This window comes from Anomaloglossus baeobatrachus, chromosome 4 (genome assembly GCF_048569485.1).
Source record: "Anomaloglossus baeobatrachus isolate aAnoBae1 chromosome 4, aAnoBae1.hap1, whole genome shotgun sequence".
Lineage (NCBI taxonomy): Eukaryota > Metazoa > Chordata > Amphibia > Anura > Aromobatidae > Anomaloglossus > Anomaloglossus baeobatrachus.
In genome coordinates this window covers 91,429,104-91,451,207 of record NC_134356.1, presented here as the reverse complement: position 1 = coordinate 91,451,207, position 22,104 = coordinate 91,429,104, and the positions used below count along the sequence as shown (strand labels likewise).

Genomic DNA, 22,104 nt, shown 5'->3' with positions numbered 1-22,104 from the left:
GGACACAGAGTACCTGTATGATGCAGGGCCATGTCCCTGATGGTACTCCTGCTCGGCATCCACCAGGTTCTATGGGTCTGTGGATGGAGCCCGGCGTCAGAGCTTAGAGGCCGGCAGGATCCCACTTCCACAGAGCCCTACAAGGGGATGTGGAAGGAAAACAGCATGTGGGGCTCCAGCCTCTGTACCAGCAATAGGTACCTCAACCTTACAACACCATCAACGGGTGAGAAGGGAGCATGCTGGGAGCCCTATATGGGCCCTCTTTTCTTCCATCCGAAATAGTCAGCAGCTACTGCTGACTAAAATCTGTGGAGCTATGCATGGAATGTCTGACCTCCTTCGCACAAAGCTTGAAAACTGGAGTACCCGTGATACCACGGGGGGGTATAGCCAGAAGGGGAGGGGCCTTGCACTTTTTAGTGTAGTGCTTTGTGTGGCCTCCGGAGGGCAGTAGCTATACCCCAATCGTCTGGGTCTCCCAATAGAGCGCTGAAGAAAAAGAAATCCCCTTGGGTCATTGAGGCAATGACTGATCTCAGGGACTCCATGCGAAAGTGCCGAACCTGAACATGCTTGTTGAGAAGCTTGAGATCCAGGATGGGCCGGAAGGTACCGTCCTTTTTGGGAACTAGGAAGAGATTTGAGTAGAAACCTCTGAACCGTTCCCGAGCGGGAACCGGTACAATTACTCCATTGGCATGCAAGGCTGCCACGGCCTGTGAGAAGGCGGCGGCCTTGGAGCAGGGAGGAGTTGAGAGAAAAAAATCTGTGTGGCGGACTGGAAGAGAATTCTATCCTGTAGCCGTGGGAGATGATATCTCTCACCCACTGATCGGAGACGTGTTGAAACCAAGCGTCGCCAAAGTGGGAGAGCCTGTCACCGACTAAGGACGTTGCTGGAGCGGGCAGGATAGTCACGAGGAGGCTGCCTTAGTGGCAGCAGCTCCTGCGGTCTTCTGTGGACGCGCTTTTGGGCGCCAGTTGGATTTCTGGTCCTTGGCTGAGTTAGCGGACGAGGCAGAGGGCTTAGAGGACGACCAGTTGGAGGAACGAAAAGTCGAGGTTTCGCTCCTGGTTTTGGTTTGTGGCATGGAAGTACTCTTCCCGCCAGTTGCTTCCTTAATTTCATCCAGCTGTTCTCCGAACAGCCGCGACCCAGCAAAAGGGAGCCCAGCAAGGTACTTCTTTGAAGAAGCATCTGCCTTCCACTCTCGAAGCCACAAGATTCTGCGGATAGCGCGGGAATTAGCCAAAGCCACCGCAGTGCGGTGAGAAGCCTCCAGCATGGCTGACATGGCATAGGATGAAAAGGCCGAAGCTTGGGAAGTTAAGGCATCCATTTCGGGCATAGATTCCCTGGTGAGGGAATGCATCTCCTCTAGAGAAGCAGAGATGGCTTTGAGAGCCCACACTGCTGCAAAAGTCGGAGAAAACGCGGCCCCCGCCGCTTCATACACGGATTTGGCCAGAAGGTCAATCTGGCCGTCAGTGAAATCCTTAAGGGAAGTGCCATCAGCCACCGACACAACGGTCCGGGCTGCGAGCCTAGACACCGGAGGGTCTACCTTTAGGGAGTGAGCCCACTCCTTGACCACCTCAGGTAGAAAGGGAAAACGGTCATCAGAACCACGCTTTGGGAAGCGTTTGTCAGGACAGGCCCTGGGTTTGGTCACAGCGGCCTGAAAACTGGAGTGCTTAAAGAACACACTCTTTGCTTTCTTAGGCAAGGTAAACTGGTGCTTTTCTGCCAGAGAGGGTTGCTCCTCTGATACTGGCGGATTGAGATCCAGTACAGAATTAATAGAAGCAATCAAGTCACTAAGATCTGAGTCACTTTCGGACAGATCAATGGGGTACATGGAGTTAGCCTCCGAGCCCCCTGTAAAGGCATCCTCCTCATCCTGCGAGTCAGCTCTGGAATCAGAGCCACGGAAGGAGGAGGGAGAGGGAACCCTGCGTATCTTCTCAGGAGGACGGGGTCTGGGCCCTGATGATGAATCCTCTGTGAGCTCCGGTCCTGAGAGACCCCTAGCAGCAGAGGCACCCTGTGAAGGGGGCTGATGCATATTCATCAGAGTCCTGGACAGAAGTCCCATGGACTCAGCAAAGGACTGGGAGATAGACCTAGAAAAGGATTCTACCCAAGCCGGGGGTTCAGCCACAGGAGCAGGAGCAGCCTGAGAGACCACTGGGGGAGAGACTCCAGGCTGTGGCACCGCCAAGTTAGAGCAGGCATCACAATGTGGAAAGGTGCTCGGTTCAGGCAGCAGGAGCTTACATGCAGCGCATACAGCATAAAGCTTTGGGGCCTTGCTCCTCGTGTGAGACATGCTGCCAGAGAATGACCCCCAGAGAGTATATACAGAGGTCCACAACCGGAGACCGGTTGTGGCTTACCAGACCGCTGGAGCGGTGTTGTGTGCCCTCCAGATCCCGAAGCCCGGACCCCCAAGCACAGCACCTCAGCAGGAATGCTGCAAACCAGCGCTGCAATGACTGATCGCAGAGAGAACACTGAAAAAAAAATGGTGGCCGGAGCGAAGAGAGGGTACGGGACTTGCTTGAGGAGCGGGATCTGGAGGGCCATTGAGACCTACAGGGGAGGGGACACACACTGCAGTGGGGAGTGTCCCTCCCCTGTACAGAACGGCCGCCGGGAGGAGCCGAGCCTGTCCCTCTGCATGAGTGACATGCGAGGGCAGTGAAACAGAAACTAGGCCTCCGGCGAAGCCGGGGCCTAAATTTGAGCAGCGCGGCGACGCGCAGGCACCATCGGCGCAGTTCTCAGGCGACAGCTAGAGAACCCGCCGGAAATGTCAGTAAACATAATAAGCACACTCTCCCCCAACAATAAAGTACAGGGACCCCGAAATATAAACGTCTCAGGTACTTAGCTTCTGAGACGCAGGGCCAGGTCCCTGGGGATGAGCGCTCCGTTCCAGCAGGGTCCTGAAGGGCTGCGGATGGAGACCGGTCTCCTGCCAAGCATGGAGACCGTGCTTGCTCCCACTTCAAGCCAGAGCCCAGGGGGGATGGTGAAGGAGCACGGCATGTAAGGCTCCAGCCTAAGAATCAACCTTACAACACCGCCGACACAGTGGGGTGAAAAGGGACATGCCGGGGGTCCAGACGTGGACCCGCACTCTTCAATCTCGTTCCAAAAGGAAAAAATCATATGAGAATGCATGTGTGGATGTATGCCTCCTGAACACAAAGCGATAAACTGGCTGGGTCTGCTCACCAGGGGGTGTATAAGCTCAGGGGGAGGAGCTACACTTTTAAGTGTAGTACTTTGTGTGTCCTCCAGAGGTAGAAGCTAAACACCCATGGTCTGGGTCTCCCATAGGAACGATAAAGAAAACCTGAAGTTTGTCCATAAAAAAAAATAAATTAAAAAAAAAAAAGTGGCGCACGTTTTGCGCTCTCATTTTTCGGGATCTATAGCTCAGTGTACTTTGTGTCTAGAGCTGACATTTTTAATTGTACCATTTTTGCACCGATGCCATGTTTTGACGCCTGTTATTGCATTTTGCGCAAAATTTGCTGCGACCAAAAAAAAACAAAAACAAAAAACCGATTTTGGTGTTTGGAATTTTTTGCTATGCCGTTTACCGATCAAAGATTCAGAGATGCCCGATCTATCAAAATATCAAATCAGTGTATAGGTTTAACCCTTTAATTTTCAGTAGGGGTAAGTGGGTGGTGTTTTAAACTTTTTGTTTAATTTTTCAAAACTTTTTTTCTTTTTACTAGTACCCCACAGCAGCCGGGAGGGATTAACACTGACTGCTGGGACGTAATTTTACTGCCCACGGTCTTTAATGGGTTAAAATAAAGCCATATTGTTTGATATTTCCTGGTATTTGGCTTTGAGAACTGACAGTCAAGTGTGGATTACATGTGTTTCTGCTAAAGGGGTGGGGGATGGAGCACTAAACATAAAAACAAAAAAAAAAAAAAAAACACACCAAACCAAGTCATAGCAGGTAACAACCTAATTGTTTAAATCAGGAATTCTCAACTCCAGTCCTCAATGTCCCCTAAACAAGAAAGAATAAGTTATGCTCAACCGCTTTTGTAGTCCTGGTGCTCGGGAGAAAGAAGGGAATTTTGTTTACTTACCGTAAATTCCTTTTCTTCTAGCTCCAATTGGGAGACCCAGACAATTGGGTGTATAGCTATTGCCTCCGGAGGCCACAACAAGTATTACACTTAAAAGTGTAAGGCCCCTCCCCTTCTGGCTATACACCCCCAGTGGGATCACTGGCTCACCAGTTTTAGTGCCAAAGCAAGAAGGAGGAAAGCCAATAACTGGTTTAAAGACCAATTCAATCCGAGGAAACATCGGAGAACTGAACCATACCACATGAACAACATGTGTACCCGAAAAAACAGAAAAACCCCGAGAAAACAGGGCGGGTGCTGGGTCTCCCAATTGGAGCTAGAAGAAAAGGAATTTACGGTAAGTAAACAAAATTCCCTTCTTCTTTTTCGCTCCTAATTGGGAGACCCAGACAATTGGGACGTCCAAAAGCAGTCCCTGGGTGGGTAAAAGAATACCTCGTGATAGGGCCGTCAAACAGCCCTTTCCTACAGGTGGGCAATCGCCGCCTGAAGGACTTATCTACCTAGGCTGGCGTCTGCCGAAGCGTAGGTATGCACCTGAAAATGCTTGGTAAAAGTATGCAGACTCAATCAGGTAGGTGCCTGACACACCTGCTGAGCCGTAGCCTGGTGCCGTAATGCCCAGGATGCACCCACGGCTCTGGTAGAATGGGCCTTCAGCCTTGAGAGAACCAGAAGCCCAGTAGAACTGTAGGTTTCAAGAATTGGTTCCTCGATCCCCCGAGCCAGGGTGGATTCAGAAGCTTGCGACTGTTTACGCCGACCAGCGACAAGGACAAAGAGTGCATCCGGGTGGCGCAGGAGCGCCATGCGGGAAGTAGAACCTGAGTGCTCTCACCAGAACCAACAGATGCAAATCCTTCTGAAATTGATGGACTGGACGAGGACACAAAGAAGGTGAGGTGATATCCTGATTGATATGAAAGTGGGATACCACCTTAGGGAGAAATTCCGGAATCGGACGCAGAACTACCCTGTCCTGGTGAAGGACCAGGAAGGGAGATTTGTATGAGAGCGTTGCTAGCTCGGAAACTCTCCTAAGAGACGAGACCGTTACTAGAAGGCCACTTCCCGAGAAAAGCGGGAAGGGAGACCTCTTTCAAAGGCTCGAAAGGCGGCATCTGGAGAGCAATTAGAACCTTGTTCAGATCCCAGGGCTCTAACGGCCGCTTGTACGGAGTGCTGAGACGACAAACTCCCCGTAGGAACGTGCGTACCTGAGGAAGTCGTTTCTGAAAAAATACAGATAGCGCTGAGACTTGTCCCTAAAGGGAACTGAGCGACAACCCTTTTTCCAACCTAGATTGCAGGAAGGAAGGAAACATAGACGATGCAACCGGCCAGGGAGAAACACCCTGCGCCGAGCACCGAGATAAGAATATCTTCCACGTCCTGTGGTCAATCTTGGCGGACGTTGGTATGCTAGCCTGTCTCATGGTGGCAACCACGTCCTGAGGTAATCCTGACGACACTAGGTTCCAGGACTCAATGCCACACCATCAGGTTGAGGGCCGTAGAATTCAAATGGAAGAATGGCCCTTGAGACAGCCAGTCTGATAGTGCCCCCGGTTAGCCTACCGTGAGGCACCACAGAACCGGGAACCACAACATCCTCGGCCAATCTGTAGCGACGAGGATGGCGCGGCCGCAGTCGGTCCTGATCTAGCGCAGCACTCTGGGCAACAATGCCAGAGGTGGCACATAAGGTAGCTGGAACTGCGACCAATGCTGAACTAAGGCGTCTGCCGCCAGAGCTCGATGATTGTGAAACCGTGCCATGAAGCTGGCACATTGATGTTGTGCCGTGACGCCATTAGATCGACGTCCGGCCTCTGTCAGCGGCGCCAGATCTCCTGAAACCCGTCCGGGTGAAGAGACCATACCCTTTCGGCCACACCCCGGCGACTTAGGAAGTCAGCTTCCTAGTTTTCCACGCCTGGGATGTGAACTGTGGATATGGTGGATGCCGTGTCTTCCACCCACATCAGAACCTGCCGGACTTCCTGGAAGGCTTGCCGGTTGCGCGTTCTTCCTTGGTGGTTGATGTATGCCACCGCTGTGGAGTTGTCCGACTGAAGTCGGATTTGCTTGCTGTCCAGCTGCTGTTGGAAGGTTTGTAGGGCAAGATACACTGCTCTGTGTTCAAGAACATTGATCTGAAGGGTGGACTCTTGCTGAGTCCACGTACCCTGAGCGCTGTGGTGGAGAAAAACTGCTCCCCACCCTGATAGACTCGCGTCTGTCGTAACTATCGCCCAGGATGGGGATAGGAAGGACCTTCTTTTTGACCATGAGGTGGGAAGAAGCCACCACCGTAGAGATTCCTTGGCCGCCTGAGAAAGAAAGACGACTCTGTTGAGGGAGGTCGACTCCCCGTCCCATTGGCGGAGAATCTAGCGGAAGCTTCACTATCGCTGAGAGAGTATGAAACTCCATGCCTAGATATGTTAGCGATAGGGTCGGGGTCGGATCTGACTTCAAAAAGTTGATGATCCACCCAAAACTCTAGAGAGTCTCCAGCGCAACGTTCGGGCAGTGTCGGCATGTTTCCTAAGAGAGTGCCTTGACAAGTAGATCGTCTAAATATGGGATCACAGAGTGACCCTGAGAGTGCAGGACTGTGACTACTGCTGCCCTGACCTTGGCGAAGACCAGTGGGACTGTCGCTAGCCGGAAGGTAGAGCTACGAACAGAAGGTGTTCGTCTCCTATAACGAAGCGTAGAAACGCTAGTGCTCTGGATCAATCGGCACGTGTGGATAAGCATCCTTGATGCCTAATGATGCTAGGAAATCTCCTTGGGACATTGAGGCGATGACATGGCGGAGGGATTCCATCCGGAACCGCCTGGTGTCCACGAGCTTGCTGAGCAGTTTTAGATCCAGAACGGGACGGAACGGCCCGTTCTTATAGGCACCGCAAATAATTTGGGGTAAAAACCGTGACCTTGTTCCTGAAGAGGAACGGGGGTCATCACTCTTTCTGCCTATAGAGTGCACCCTGTTTGCAGAAGAGCAGCGGCTCGGCCGGGAGGTGGAGAAGTTCTGAAGAATCGAGTTGGAGGACGAGAAGTGAGCTCTATCCTGTACCCGTGAGACAGAATGTCTCACACCCAACGGTCATTGACCTATGGCAGCTAAATATCGCCAAGGCGGGTGAGCCTGCTACCGACCGAGGATGCGGAGAGAGGAGGCCGCAAGTCATGAGGAAGCCGCCTTGGAAGCGGGTTTTCAGACTGTCTCTTTTTTGGGCGTGACTGAGCCCGCCAAGAATCTGAGCTCCTCTGATCCTTTTGAGTCCACATTGGACGAGGAAAAATGGGACCTGCCCGAGCCTCGAAAAGACCGAAACCACGACTGCCTCCTGCTCTGTTGGGGTTTGTTGTGTCCGGGCTGAGGAAAGGATGAATCCTTACCCCTGGACTGTTTAATGGTTACATCCAAACGCTCACCAAACAGTCGGTCAGCAGAAAAAGGCAACTGGTTAAGCAACCTTTTTTGGAAGCAGAATCTGCCTTCCATTCACTTAACGAGCAGACCAGGCTCTGCTTAAAAACACGGAGCAGCGGAGGCTACTGCCGTACGGTTCGCAGAGTCTAGGGCAACCTGAATCGCGTAAGAAACAAATGCAGACATTTGAGAGGTTAAGGATGCCACCTGCGGCACAGATGTACGTGTAACCGTGTCAATCTGTGTAAGACAAGCTGAAATAGCTTGGAGTGCCCCAAGGGTGAGAATGCTGGAGCCAACGGTGCGCCGACAGTCTCATAGATGGATTTAGACCAGAGATCCATCTGTCTGTCAGTGGCATCTTTAAGTGCAGCTCCATCTCCCACTGCAACTATGGATCTAGCTACAAGCCTGGAGATTGGAGGATGCCGCTTGGGACACTGGGTCCAGTCCTTGACCACGTCAGGGGGCAGGGATAACGTGTATCCTAAGCCGTTTGGAGAAGCGCATATCTGGATAAGTGTGGTGTTCCTGGACTGCCTCTCTGAAGGCAGAGTGGTCCAGAAAAATACGTGAAGCTGACTCCTCCACTGGAGGAGCTGGGTGAGAAATAACCAACATTCTATTGATGGACGCTATAAGATTATTCACTATGGCGTCACCATTAGGTGTATCCAGATTGAGAGCGGTCTCAGGATCAGAATCCTGAGCCGCTACTTCCGCCTCATTACACAGAGAGTCCTTCTGCTAGGACCCTGATGAAACCGAGGGCCGCTCATAGTGAGCCCGCTTAGGCTGTCTGGGACTGACGTCTGTGCAGAGCCGTGACTCTGGGATGCGTGTGACATTCCCGGAGCTGTTAGTTGTTCACACTGAGGGGGGCCATGGATCAATGATTCAACAGTGCCCATGTTGTGAGAGACATGTCCGGACTGCTAGGCTTCTAGTATCATAGCCATAGTCTCAGAAAATCTGTCAGTAAATACTGCAGACACCGTCCTCATCCTCTGGCCATTAGCAGAGACTCCGGCTGAGTTGGATATAATGGGGGTCTATGTAACCTGCCGGCCGTATAGCCGTACATGCTGTACCGGCTGCATAGAAAAACATGTGGTTCTGCACCTTTGTTTTACACAGAGAATATGCTGATAACTCCTCCGCACAATCCAGGAGGGTATATACAACGTGCGACCAAACAGTGCAATGTATATAGTACAAGCATATCTATAAGTGCACTTCTGCACTAGTGGGGTTAGCACCACAGGTGCTGCTTAACGCCTGTTGCAGCGATTGTGTGACTATCAGAATGCCAGGGTCTTCCACACTTGTCTCTGTATCGTACAGAAACTGACACTAATGGCTGCCGGCATCCTTGTAGAGAAGGAAGCCGTGGGCGTGCCTGAGAAAGTGCGGGAATCCGGTTTCACAGTGCACACAGTGAGAGGGGTGGAGTATGCAAAACATACTCCAGCTCTCAGCGCTGCTGTGCTATGCAGCGTCACGCCCCTACCCTGACTGTCAGGCCTGTGGGCGGTAACGAAGGGAGACTAGGCCCAGAAGCCGGGGACTCGAGTTAATAAGCGCGGCCGGCATATCAGTGCTGGCCGGCGCGGAAGTCCCCGGCGCACCACAAATCCCAGCGGCGCCTTAAATAAAAATGGCAGCGGCGGTTAGCGCAGTAGTCACCCAATACACTAACACACCCAGCAACGCTGTGGTGTGCGATGGCACTAGTGCGGACAGCGCCGCTGTCCCTGGCGCACTAACACACCCAGCAGTGCTGCCGTGTGTCTGCGCGGTCCCCACAGGGACACAGAGTACCTCCATGTAGCAGGGCCATGTCCCTGAAGATACTCCGCTCCATGTCCAGCAGATACCAGGGGCTGTGGATGGAGCACGGTCTCAGTGCCTGGAGACCGATAGAATCCCACTTCACCCAGAGCCCTGTAAAAAGGGATGGGGAAGGAATCAGCATGTGGGCTCCAGCCTCCGTACCCGCAATGGGTACCTCAACCTTAACAAACACCTCCGACATGAAGTGGGGTGAGAAGGGAGCATGCTGGGAGCCCTGTATGGGCCCTCTTTTCTTCCATCCGACATAGTCAGCAGCTGCTGCTGACTAAACAGTGGAGCTATGCGTGGATGTGTTGCCTCCTTCGCACAAAGCACAAAACTGGTGAGCCAGTGATCCCACTGGGGGTGTATAGCCAGAAGGGGAGGGGCCTTACACTTTTAAGTGTAATACTTTGTGTGGCCTCCGGAGGCAATAGCTATACACCCAATTGTCTGGGTCTCCCAATTAGGAGCGAAAAAGAAAAATATAACCAATGTATAGGAGGACCCCGGCACACAGTACAAGAAAAATTGAACAGTCCAGGTGTGGTATGCTTGAATGATTTTTATTTTTACAATTAAACTGTGCTGTCCAACGTGTCGGCTCGTACATGAGCCTTCGTCGGGGACAGAAAAGTACTGTAGCTCTGAAGGTCAAGAAAGAAGGGAATTTTGTTTACTTACCGTAAATTCCTTTTCTTCTAGCTCCAATTGGGAGACCCAGACAGTGGTGTATAGCTGTATAGCTACTGCCTCTGGAGGCCGCACAAAGAACTACACTTAAAAGTGTAAGGCCCCTCCCCTTCTGGCTATACACCCTCCCGTAGGAGTACGGATTCCTCAGTTTTAGTACCAAAGCAAGAAGGAGGAAAGCCAATAACAGTTTCAAAAACAAATTCAATCCGATAACAAGATCGGAGAACTTAAGAAACAACATGAACAACATGTGCACCCGAAAAACGAAACCCTAAGAACAAATAGGGCGGGTGCTGGGTCTCCCAATTGGAGCTAGAAGAAAAGGAATTTACGGTAAGTAAACAAAATTCCCTTCTTCTTTTTCGCTCCTAATTGGGAGACCCAGACAGTGGGACGTCCAAAAGCAGTCCCTGGGTGGGTAAAAAGATACCACATGAACGGGCTGTCAGACAGCCCTTTCCTACAGGTGGGTCACCGCCGCCTGAAGGACCTGTCTACCTAGGCTGGCATCTGCCGAAGCGTAGGTATGCACTTGATAGTGTTTGGTAAACGTGTGCAGACTCGACCAGGTAGCCGCCTGGCACACTTGCTGAGCCGTAGCCTGATGCCGCAATGCCCAGGACGCACCCACGGCTCTGGTAGAATGGGCCTTCAGTCCAGATGGAATCGGAAGCCCAGCAGAACGGTATGTGTGAAGAATTGGTTCCTTGATCCACCGCGCCAGGGTGGATTTGGAAGCTTGCGATCCCTTATGCTGACCAGCGACTAGGACAAAGAGCGCATCAGAACGGCGTAGAGACGCCGTGCGAGAAATGTAAATCCTGAGTGCTCTCACCAGGTCCAACAGATGTAAACCCTTTTCAAATTGGTGAACTGGATGCGGACACAAAGATGGCAAAGTGATATCCTGATTAAGATGAAAGGAAGAAACCACCTTGGGAGAAAACTCTGGAATTGGACGCAGTACTACCTTGTCTTGGTGAAACACCAGGAAGGGAGATTTGCAAGATAACGCCGCTAGCTCGGACACTCTTCGAAGAGACGTGACCGCCACAAGAAAAACTACTTTTTGTGAAAGCCGAGAAAGGGAAACCTCTTTCAAAGGCTCGAAAGGCGGCTTCTGGAGAGCAATGAGAACCTTGTTCAGATCCCAGGGCTCCAATGGCCGTCTGTAAGGAGGAACGATATGAGAAACTCCTTGGAGAAACGTGCGCACTTTAGAAAGCCGTGCCAAGCGCTTCTGAAAGAATACGGATAGCGCGGAGACTTGACCCTTAAGAGAGCTAAGCGACAAACCTTTTTCCAACCCAGACTGCAGGAAGGAAAGAAAAATTGGCAATGCAAATGGCCAGGGAGAAAACCCTTGAGCCAAGCACCAAGCTAAGAATATCTTCCACGTCCTGTGATAGATCTTAGCTGAGGATGGTTTTCTAGCCTGTCTCATTGTGGCAACAACTTCATGAGATAAACCTGAGGCCGCTAGGATCCAGGACTCAATGGCCACACAGTCAGGTTCAGGGCCGCAGAATTCAGATGGAAAAACGGCCCTTGAGACAGCAAATCTGGACGGTCTGGTAGTGCCCACGGTTGGCCTACCGTGAGATGCCACAGATCCGGGTACCACGACCTTCTTGGCCAGTCTGGAGCGACGAGGATGGCTCGATGGCAGTCGGACCTGATTTTCCGGAGAACTCTGGGTAACAATGCTAGAGGTGGGAACACATAGGGGAGTCGGAATTGCGACCAATCCTGAACCAAGGCGTCTGCCGCCAGCGCTCGGTGATCGTGAGACCGTGCCATGAAAACTGGGACCTTGTTGTTGTGCCGTGACGCCATCAGATCGACGTCCGGCGTCCCCCAGCGGCAACAGATCTGCTGAAACACTTCCGGGTGAAGGGACCATTCTCCTGCGTCCATGCCCTGGCGACTGAGAAAGTCTGCTTCCCAGTTTTCCACGCCTGGGATGTGAACTGCGGATATGGTGGACGCTCTGCTTTCCACCCACGTCAAAATCCGCCGGACTTCCTGAAAGGCTTGGCGACTGCGTGTTCCCCCTTGGTGGTTGATGTACGCCACCGCCGTGGAATTGTCCGACTGAATCCGAATCTGCTTGCCTTCCAGCCATTGTTGGAAGGCTCGCAGAGCAAGATAGATTGCTCTGATTTCCAGAACATTGATCTGCAGAGTGGACTCTTCCTGAGTCCACGTCCCCTGAGCCCTGTGGTGGAGAAACACCGCTCCCCACCCTGATAGGCTCGCATCCGTCGTGACCACTGCCCAGGACGGGGGAAGGAACGACTTTCCCTGTGACAATGAGGTGGGGAGAAGCCACCAACGCAGAGAGTCCTTGGCAGTCAGAGAGGGAGACAGTCCTGTCGAGGGACGTCGATTTCCCATCCCATTGGCGTAGAATGTCCCATTGTAGAGGGCGCAGATGAAACTGCGCGAACGGGACCGCTTCCATTGCTGCTACCATCTTCCCTAGGAAATGCATGAGGCGCCTCAGTGAGTGCGACTGGCTCTGAAGGAGAGATTGTACTCCTGTCCGTAGCGAACACTGCTTGTCCAGTGGAAGCTTCACTATCGCTGAGAGAGTATGAAACTCCATGCCAAGATAAGTCAGAGATTGGGTCGGGGTGAGATGAGACTTTGGAAAGTTGATAATCCACCCGAAACTCTGGAGAGTGTCTAGTGCCACCTTCAGACTGTGTTGGCATGCCTCTTGAGAGGGTGCCTTTATAAGCAGGTCGTCTAGATACGGGATGACCGAGTGACCCTGCGAGTGCAGAACAGCTACTACTGCTGCCATGACTTTGGTGAAGACCCGGGGGGCTGTTGCCAGACCGAAAGGTAACGCTACGAACTGCAGGTGTTCGTCGTGTATGACGAAGCGTAGGAAACGCTGATGCTCTGGCGCAATCGGCACGTGGAGATACGCATCTTTGATATCTATTGATGCTAGAAAATCTCCTTGAGACATTGAGGCTATGACGGAGCGTAGGGATTCCATCCGGAACCTCCTGACTTTTACGTGTCTGTTGAGCAACTTTAGATCCAGGACGGGTCGATACGATCCGTCCTTTTTTGGGACCACAAACAGATTGGAGTAAAAACCGTGACCTTGTTCCTGCAGAGGGACGGAGGTCACCACTCCTTCCGCCTTTAGAGCGGCCACCGCCTGCAACAGAGCATCGGCTCGGTCTGGTGGTGGAGAAGTTCTGAAGAAACGAGTTGGCGGACGAGAACTGAACTCTATCCTGTACCCGTGAGACAGAATATCCCTCACCCAACGGTCTTTGACGCGTGACAGCCAAATGTCGCCAAAGTGGGAAAGCCTCCCACCGACCGAGGGTGTGGGAATCGGAGACTGCAAGTCAGGAGGACGCCGTTTTGGCAACGGTTCCTCCGGCTGTCCTTTTTGGGCGTGACTGAGACCTCCAAGAATCTGAGCGTCTCTGGTCTTTTTGAGTCTTTTTTGACGAGGCGAATTGGGACCTGCCCGGTCCTCGAAAGGACCGATAACCAGACTGACCCTTCCTCTGTTGGGGTTTGTTTTGTCTGTGTTGCGGTAAGGATGAGTCCTTACCCTTGGAGTGTTTGATGATTTCATCCAAACGCTCTCCAAACAATCGGTCACGAGAAAAAGGCAAATTGGTTAAGCACTTCTTGGAATGAGAATCTGCTTTCCAATGTCTCAACCACAGGGCCCTACGCAAAACAACGGAGTTGGCTGACGCCACTGCCGTGCGGCTTGTAGCGTCAAGAACAGCATTAATTGCGTACGACGCGAATGCCGCCATTTGCGAGGTCAATGGTGCTACCTGCGGGGCAAATGCACGTGTGACTGAGTCGACTTGCACAAGCCCGGCTGAGATAGCTTGGAGTGCCCATACGGCAGCAAAAGATGGCGCTAACGACGCTCCAATCGCTTCATAGATGGATTTCAGCCAGAGCTCCATCTGCCTGTCAGTGGCATCTTTAAGTGCCGCTCCATCTTCAACTGCAACCAAAGATCTAGCTGCAAGCCTGGAAATTGGAGGATCCACTTTTGGACACTGGGTCCAACCCTTGACCACCTCAGGGGGAAAAGGATAGCGTGTATCTTTAAGCCGTTTAGAAAAACGCCTTTCCGGATAAGCGTGGGGTTTCTGGATTGCGTCTCTAAAGTCAGCGTGGTCCAGAAAAGTGCTTAATGTACGCTTAGGATATCTGAAATGGATTCTCTCGTGCTGCGAAGCTGACTCCTCCACAAGAGGAGCTGGTGGGGAAATATTTAACATCTTATTGATGGACGCTACAAGATCATTAACTATGGCGTCACCATCTGGTGTATCTAGATTGAGAGCGGTCCCAGGATCAGAATCTTGATCAGTTACGTCCGCCTCATCACCCATAGATTCATCTCGCTGGGATCCTGACCATTGAGATGAATGTGAAGGTCCCTCATAGCGAGCCCGCTTAGGCTGCCCGGGGCCATCGTCCGAGTCAGAGTCTTCACCCTGAGGTGTATGTGCCCGTCCCGGAGCTTGGAGGTAATTCAGCTGAGGGGGACCAGGGGGCAATGATTGCACAGTGTCCGTGGCCTGAAGTACAGGCCTAGCTCGCAATGTGTCAAGAATTTGTGACATAGTGAGAGACATTCTGTCAGCAAAAGCTGCAAACTCAGTTCCTGTCACCTGGACAGCATTCACAGGTGGTACACCCTGGGTCACGTCCAGCAGAGGTCCCGACTGTGCAAGCGCCGCAGGGGCCGAGCACTGCACACAATGGGGGTCAGTGGAGCCTGCTGGTAGAAAAGTCCCACATGCGGTGCAGGAAGCATATAATGTCTGTGCCTTGGCACCCTTGCGTTTTATGGACGACATGCTGTTGGCTCTCTGCAATGTGAGAGAGTCTATAGCCAAAAGGGCGACCAGCGCTATGCAGTACAAAGTATTTGCAGGAACAAAATACTAATAATACTACTGGCACAAGAGGGGTGAGCCCTGAGGGCTGTTTACCGCCCGCTGAATAGCGGGTAAGAGGCGCAGAATTCCTTGTCTGGGTCTCCCCGGCTCCCCTCTGCAGCTCAGCGTGTCAGCAGGAATGGCTGCCGGCGTCTGTGGAGAGGGGCGGTCCGTGGGAGTTCCTAAACAAAAGTGCGGGAAACAGTGTCCCCTCTGTGCCTACTGTGAGGGCTGGAGTATGTAAAAACGACTCCAGCCCTCAGCGCTGATGCACTGACCAGCGTCCCGCCCCTCTCCTGACTGGCAGGTCTGGGGGCGGGAACGAACGGAAGCAGGCCGCAAAAGCCGGGGACTCGAGTTATCAGCGCGGCCGCCGTAAAAGCGCGGCCCGCGCTGAAGTCCCCGGCGCACCACAAGTGCCAGCCGCGCCGCAGTCCCAGCGGCCGGCGCGACCGTGTCCCAATAGTGTGCCTGCTTCAGCGAAGCTGAATGAGGCCATGGCACAAGCGCCGCAGCGCTGATGTCCCCCGGCGCACTACAACACCCAGCATGCTGCGGTGTGAGCGCCAAATGCACGGGGACACAGAGTACCTTGAGGAAGCAGGGCCATGTCCCTGATGTACTCCGCTCCATCCAGCATCTTCTCCAGGGGCTGTAGATGGAGCACGGTCTCAGTGCCTGGAGACCAGTAAATCCCACTTCACCCAGAGCCCTGTAAAAAGGGATGGGGAAGGAATCAGCATGTGGGCTCCAGCCGCCGTACCCGCAATGGGTACCTCAACCTTACAAACACCTCCGACATACAGTGGGGTGAGAAGGGAGCATGCTGGGAGCCCTGTATGGGCCCTCTTTTCTTCCATCCGACATAGTCAGCAGCTGCTGCTGACTAAAAACAATGGAGCTATGCGTGCGTGTCTGACCTCCTTCGCACAAAGCTAAAACTGAGGAATCCGTACTCCTACGGGAGGGTGTATAGCCAGAAGGGGAGGGGCCTTACACTTTTAAGTGTAGTTCTTTGTGCGGCCTCCAGAGGCAGTAGCTATACAGCTATACACCACTGTCTGGGTCTCCCAATTAGGAGCGAAAAAGAAATATTCCTAGTAGCACCTTGGAGACCAAAAGGTAAAGGTGAAGTATGTGAATAGTCAGGAGGGACACTTTAAACAATAGGAGGTTATATGTAACAGTGGTGTACTGTCATATAGTGTAGATGGCGCTCACAAAGTAGATGGATGAATGCTGCAAAAGGTGGCAACCTGAATGTATATAGTATGATGAACACTCGTACATGGTATGTTAGGAAAATCACACATTGGGTGAGGACTTGTTACACTAATGGTAATTGGGAAAATGGTGAGAGCACCAGAGAAATGCCTATCACAGCATAGTGGAGGGGCTCCCTCCACATATTCACCTCCACTATGCTGCGATAGGCATTTCTCTGGTGCTCTCACCATTTTCCCAATTACCATTAGTGTAACAAGTCCTCACCCAATGTGTGATTTTCCTAACATACCATGTACGAGTGTTCATCATACTATATACATTCAGGTTGCCACCTTTTGCAGCATTCATCCATCTCTTCATCTACCTTGTGAGCCCCATGTACACTATATGACAGTACACCACTGTTACATATAACCTCCTATTGTTTAAAGTGTCCCTCCTGACTATTCACATACTTCACCTTTACCTTTTGGTCTCCAAGGTGCTACTAGGAATGTTTTCTTGACCTTCATAACTACAGTACTTTTCTGTCCCTGACGAAGGCTCTTGTACGAGCCGACACATTGGACAGCACCGTTTAATTGTAAAAATAAAAATCATTCAAGCATACCACACCTGGACTGTTCAATTTTTCTTGTACTGTGTGCCGGGGTCCTCCTATACATTACTCAACGTCCCCCAAGTCATGTTTTCAGTATTTCCTTTGTATAAAGGGTGATAAATTTGGCACATATGTTGTATCTCTGCATCTGCAGACATCCAATCAAGATATAAAATGTAAGCCGTATGAGATGTCAGAAGTGACTTTTTGGCCACTGTGCCTCGTAGCTCCATTAATCGAAAGCAAAATAAAAAAAGGTGTCTTTGCTTAGTTTTCACCCTCAAACAAAGACGGTTTTAAATTTACCCACAGGGTCATTTTGACAAGGATTTTTTTTAAATAAAAAAAAAAGGGTCATGGATCTTAGAAGCAGAGAAGAAAAAACAAATACAAGTGTAAAATTGAATGTCAGACAAGGGGGGGGTGGGTTAACTAAGTAGCACTGAAGTAGATTGAGGACAGGGGTAGAGCCAAAGCAGACATAATATAAGGAACCTGTAAACATTAGGACACAATATTTGACCACAAGGCACATGATCATTACCTTTTTGTATGCAAGTTCGAATAACTTCAAGGACGCTTGTTGGAGTGAAGATGCAGCCTGCTTGATACTTTCACCGGTTTCACTATCTTTTCTTGCCAACAACTCCTTCATTTTGCTTATCTCTTCCCTAAGCTTGTTGCACTGAAATAAAGAAAAAAGGACAGCATAGTGTAAGGCCATGCTAATATTAAGTTTTAACCCAACATCAGTGGCTCCCTCGTGGCTTACCACTGAAGCATTTGAAAGCAGAAAGCTGACTTCTGCACTGACTGGACCATCGTCTAAGTATTTCCACTCAAAGTCACTTTATATTCTGTTGGATCAGTTTTTATAAGTGAGGTGGAAACCAAAATGCAGGCAAGCATTTCTTGAAGCCCTTCTCAAATAGGCAGATACAGCCGAAAACTATGTCAGACAGGGCAGGGCACACAGCAACTCTATCTCCATAATTATAGTCAGTGGCCCAGTCAGCACAAAACGTCAGCATCCTGGTTTTCAGGGCTTCAGATAAAAAGCCCAGACTGAGATCCTGACATGGAGGTAATACTCAACACGAACACAGCCTTAAATCACACGGAAATAAAAAAAAAAAAAAAAAAAAAAAAAAAACAAACAGAAGTGCAAGACTTAAAACAAGCACAAACCTCATCTTCTGGCAGCTGGCTTTTAAATTCCTCCATCTTGGACTCAGTGTCATGGATAATGCCTTCTGCGTTATTCACAGCTTCAACGCGTTCCTAGAATGGTGAAAAGCTGAAAGTCAGTCATCAGCCATGCAATACATTATAATCATCCAGACAATTGCCTTGTCAGAACCGCTCAATAGCCACTTATTCTGGAGGCAAACGCCATTATCCAACATTTAATGGACACATTGTGGTTGCAATGACAAAGCTCTTCCTATTAAAAAGTTTGTATCATTATGGGAAATACATCAGAAAATTAACCATTGTGTAATTAAAAATGTCAATTTTTTTTTTTTATGTAAATAAAGGGGATGTCACTGCGGACTCTACTCCTTTCAGTTACTTTTGTATAGAGACTATAACAAAGTCGGGGTGCAGAATCACATTAGCTGCCAATGTGGAAGAAGGGAATTTTGTTTACTTACCGTAAATTCCTTTTCTTCTAGCTCCTATTGGGAGACCCAGACAATTGGGTGTATAGCTTCTGCCTCCGGAGGCCACACAAAGTATTACACTTTAAAAAGTGTAACCCCTCCCCTCTGCCTATACACCCTCCCGTGCATCACGGGCTCCTCAGTTTTGGTGCAAAAGCAGGAAGGAGGAAACTTATAAATTGGTCTAAGGTAAATTCAATCCAAAGAATGTTCGGAGAACTGAAACCATGAACCAAAAGAACAATTCAACATGAACAACATGTGTACACAAAGAACAACAGCCCGAAGGGAACAGGGGCGGGTGCTGGGTCTCCCAATAGGAGCTAGAAGAAAAGGAATTTACGGTAAGTAAACAAAATTCCCTTCTTTGTCGCTCCATTGGGAGACCCAGACAATTGGGACGTCCAAAAGCAGTCCCTGGGTGGGTAAAAGAATACCCCAATAAAAAGAGCCGACAACGGCTCCCTCTTACAGGTGGGCAACCGCCGCCTGAAGGACTCGCCTACCTAGGCTGGCATCTGCCGAAGCATAGGTATGCACCTGATAGTGTTTCGTGAAAGTGTGCAGACTCGACCAGGTAGCCGCCTGACACACCTGCTGAGCCGAAGCCTGGTGCCGCAATGCCCAGGATGCACCCACGGCTCTGGTAGAATGGGCTTTCAGCCCTGCAGGAATCGGAAGCCCAGAAGAACGGTAGGCTTCAAGAATCGGTTCCTTGATCCACCGAGCCAAGGTTGACTTGGAAGCCTGCGACCCCTTACGCTGGCCAGCGACAAGGACAAAGAGCGCATCAGAACGGCGCAGGGGCGCCGTGCGAGAAATGTAGGGCCGGAGTGCTCTCACTAGATCTAACAAATGCAACTCCTTTTCACATTGGTGAACTGGATGAGGACAAAAAGAAGGTAAGGAGATATCCTGATTGAGATGAAAAGGGGATACCACCTTAGGGAGAAATTCCGGGACCGGACGCAGAACCACCTTATCCTGGTGAAAAACCAGGAAGGGGGCTTTGCATGACAGCGCTGCCAACTCAGACACTCTACGGAGCGATGTGATTGAGATAAGCCTGAGGACGCTAGTAGCCAGGACTCAATGGCCACACAGTCAGGTTGAGGGCCGCAGAATTCAGATGGAAAAATGGCCCTTGAGACAGCAAGTCTGGTCGGTCTGGGAGTGCCCACGGTTGACCCACCGTGAGGTGCCACAGATCCGGGTACCACGACCTCCTCGGCCAGTCTGGAGCGACGAGGATGGCGCGGCGGCAGTCGGACTTGATCTTGCGTAATACTCTGGGCAGTATTGCCAGAGGAGGAAATACATAAGGCAGTCGAAACTGCGACCAATCCTGAACTAATGCGTCCGCCGCCAGAGCTCTGTGATCTTGAGACCGTGCCATGAATGCCGGGACTTTGTTGTTGTGCCGAGACGCCATGAGGTCGACGTCCGGCGTCCCCCAGCGGCAACAGATCTCTTGAAACACGTCCGGGTGAAGAGACCATTCCCCTGCGTCCATGCCCTGGCGACTGAGAAAGTCTGCTTCCCAGTTTTCTACGCCCGGGATGTGAACTGCGGAGATGGTGGAGGATGTTGCCTCTGCCCACAGCAGAATCCGCCGAACTTCTTGGAAGGCTTGGCGGCTGCGCGTGCCACCCTGGTGGTTGATGTACGCGACCGCCGTGGCGTTGTCCGACTGTATGCGGATCTGCCTGCCCTCCAGCCACCGATGGAACGCCTTTAGGGCTAGGTACACTGCCCTTATCTCCAGAACATTGATCTGAAGGGAAGACTCTATCGGAGTCCAGGTTCCCTGAGCCCTGTGGTGGAGAAAAACCGCTCCCCACCCTGACAGACTCGCGTCCGTCGTGACCACAGCCCAGGATGGGGGCAGGAAGGATTTTCCGTTCGACAGAGAAGTGGGAAGAAGCCACCACCGAAGAGAGGTTTTGGCTGCCAGAGAAAGGGAGACGTTCCTGTCTAGGGACGTCGACCTCCTGTCCCATTTGCGGAGAATGTCCCATTGGAGTGGACGCAGATGAAACTGCGCGAAGGGCACTGCCTCCATCGCTGCCACCATCTTCCCCAGGAAGTGCATGAGGCGCCTCAAGGGGTGTGACTGGGCCCGAAGGAGAGAGTGCACCCCAGCTTGCAGCGAACGCTGTTTGTCCAGCGGAAGCTTGACTATCGCTGAGAGAGTATGAAACTCCATCCCGAGGTAAGTCAGTGATTGGGCCGGAGTCAATTTTGACTTTGGGAAATTGATGATCCACCCGAACCTCTGGAGAGTCTCCAGAGCAACGGCCAGGCTGTGTTGACATGCCACCCGGGAGGGTGCCTTGACCAGGAGATCGTCTAAGTAAGGGATCACCGAGTGGCCCTGAGAGTGCAGGACTGCCACAACGGATGCCATGACCTTGGTGAAGACCCGTGGGGCTGTCGCCAGGCCGAAAGGCAGTGCCACAAACTGAAGGTGTTCGTCCCCAATGGCGAAACGCAGGAAGCGTTGATGCTCTGGTGCGATCGGCACATGGAGATAGGCATCCCTGATGTCGATTGATGCTAGGAAGTCTCCTTGTGACATCGAGGCGATGACAGAGCGGAGGGATTCCATGCGAAACCGTCTGGTTTTCACATGTCTGTTGAGCAATTTGAGGTCCAAAACGGGACGGAATGATCCGTCCTTTTTTGGCACCACGAACAGGTTGGAGTAAAAACCGCAACCCCGTTCCTGAAGGGGAACGGGGATCACAACTCCTTCTGTCTTCAGAGTGTCCACCGCCTGAGCAAGTGCATCGGCTCGCTCGGGGGGCGGAGATGTTCTGAAGAAACGAGTCGGAGGACGAGAGCAGAACTCTATCCTGTAACCGTGAAACAGAATGTCTCTCACCCATCGGTCTTGGACATGTGGCCACCAGGCGTCGCCAAAGCGGGAGAGCCTGCCACCGACCGAGGATGCGGTTTGTGGAGGCCGAAAGTCATGAGGAGGCCGCCTTGGAGACGGTGCCTCCGGCGGTCTTTGGAGGACGTGACTTAGACCGCCATGCAGAAGAGTTCCTCTGGCTCTTCTGTGGCCTGTTGGACGAGGATGATTGGGATCTGGCTGAAGGCCGAAAGGACCGAAACCTCGCCTGAATTTTCCGTTGCTGAGGTCTTTTTGGCTTGGATTGGGGTAAGGACGAGTCCTTTCCCTTAGATTGCTTAATAATTTCATCCAATTGCTCGCCAAACAATCGGTCGCCAGAAAAAGGCAAACCGGTCAAGAACTTCTTGGAAGCAGAGTCTGCCTTCCATTCGCGCAGCCACATGGCCCTGCGGACTGCCACCGAATTGGCGGATGCTACCGCTGTACGGCTAGCAGAGTCCAGGACGGCGTTCATGGCGTAGGACGAAAAAGCCGACGCCTGAGAAGTCAAAGACGCTACTTGCGGAGCAGAGGTACGTGTGACCGCATTAATCTCAGACAGACAAGCTGAGATAGCTTGGAGTGCCCACACGGCTGCAAAGGCCGGGGCGAAAGACGCGCCTGTGGCTTCAAAGATGGATTTCATTAGGAGCTCTATCTGC

General features: G+C 51.6%; 1 protein-coding gene across 1 annotated transcript in view; it reads right to left on the bottom strand.

Annotated features, from left to right (window-relative positions):
- The window catches only part of HSPA9 (heat shock protein family A (Hsp70) member 9), a 77,536-nt gene that overhangs the window by 15,306 nt on the left and 40,126 nt on the right, over window positions 1-22,104 (bottom strand). The window contains exons 12-13 of the mRNA XM_075342279.1: window positions 18,068-18,160; window positions 17,424-17,564 (exon numbers count right to left, since the gene is read on the bottom strand). Coding sequence (XP_075198394.1) covers window positions 17,424-17,564; window positions 18,068-18,160 — 234 coding nt within the window. The remainder of the gene's footprint in view (window positions 1-17,423; window positions 17,565-18,067; window positions 18,161-22,104) is intronic.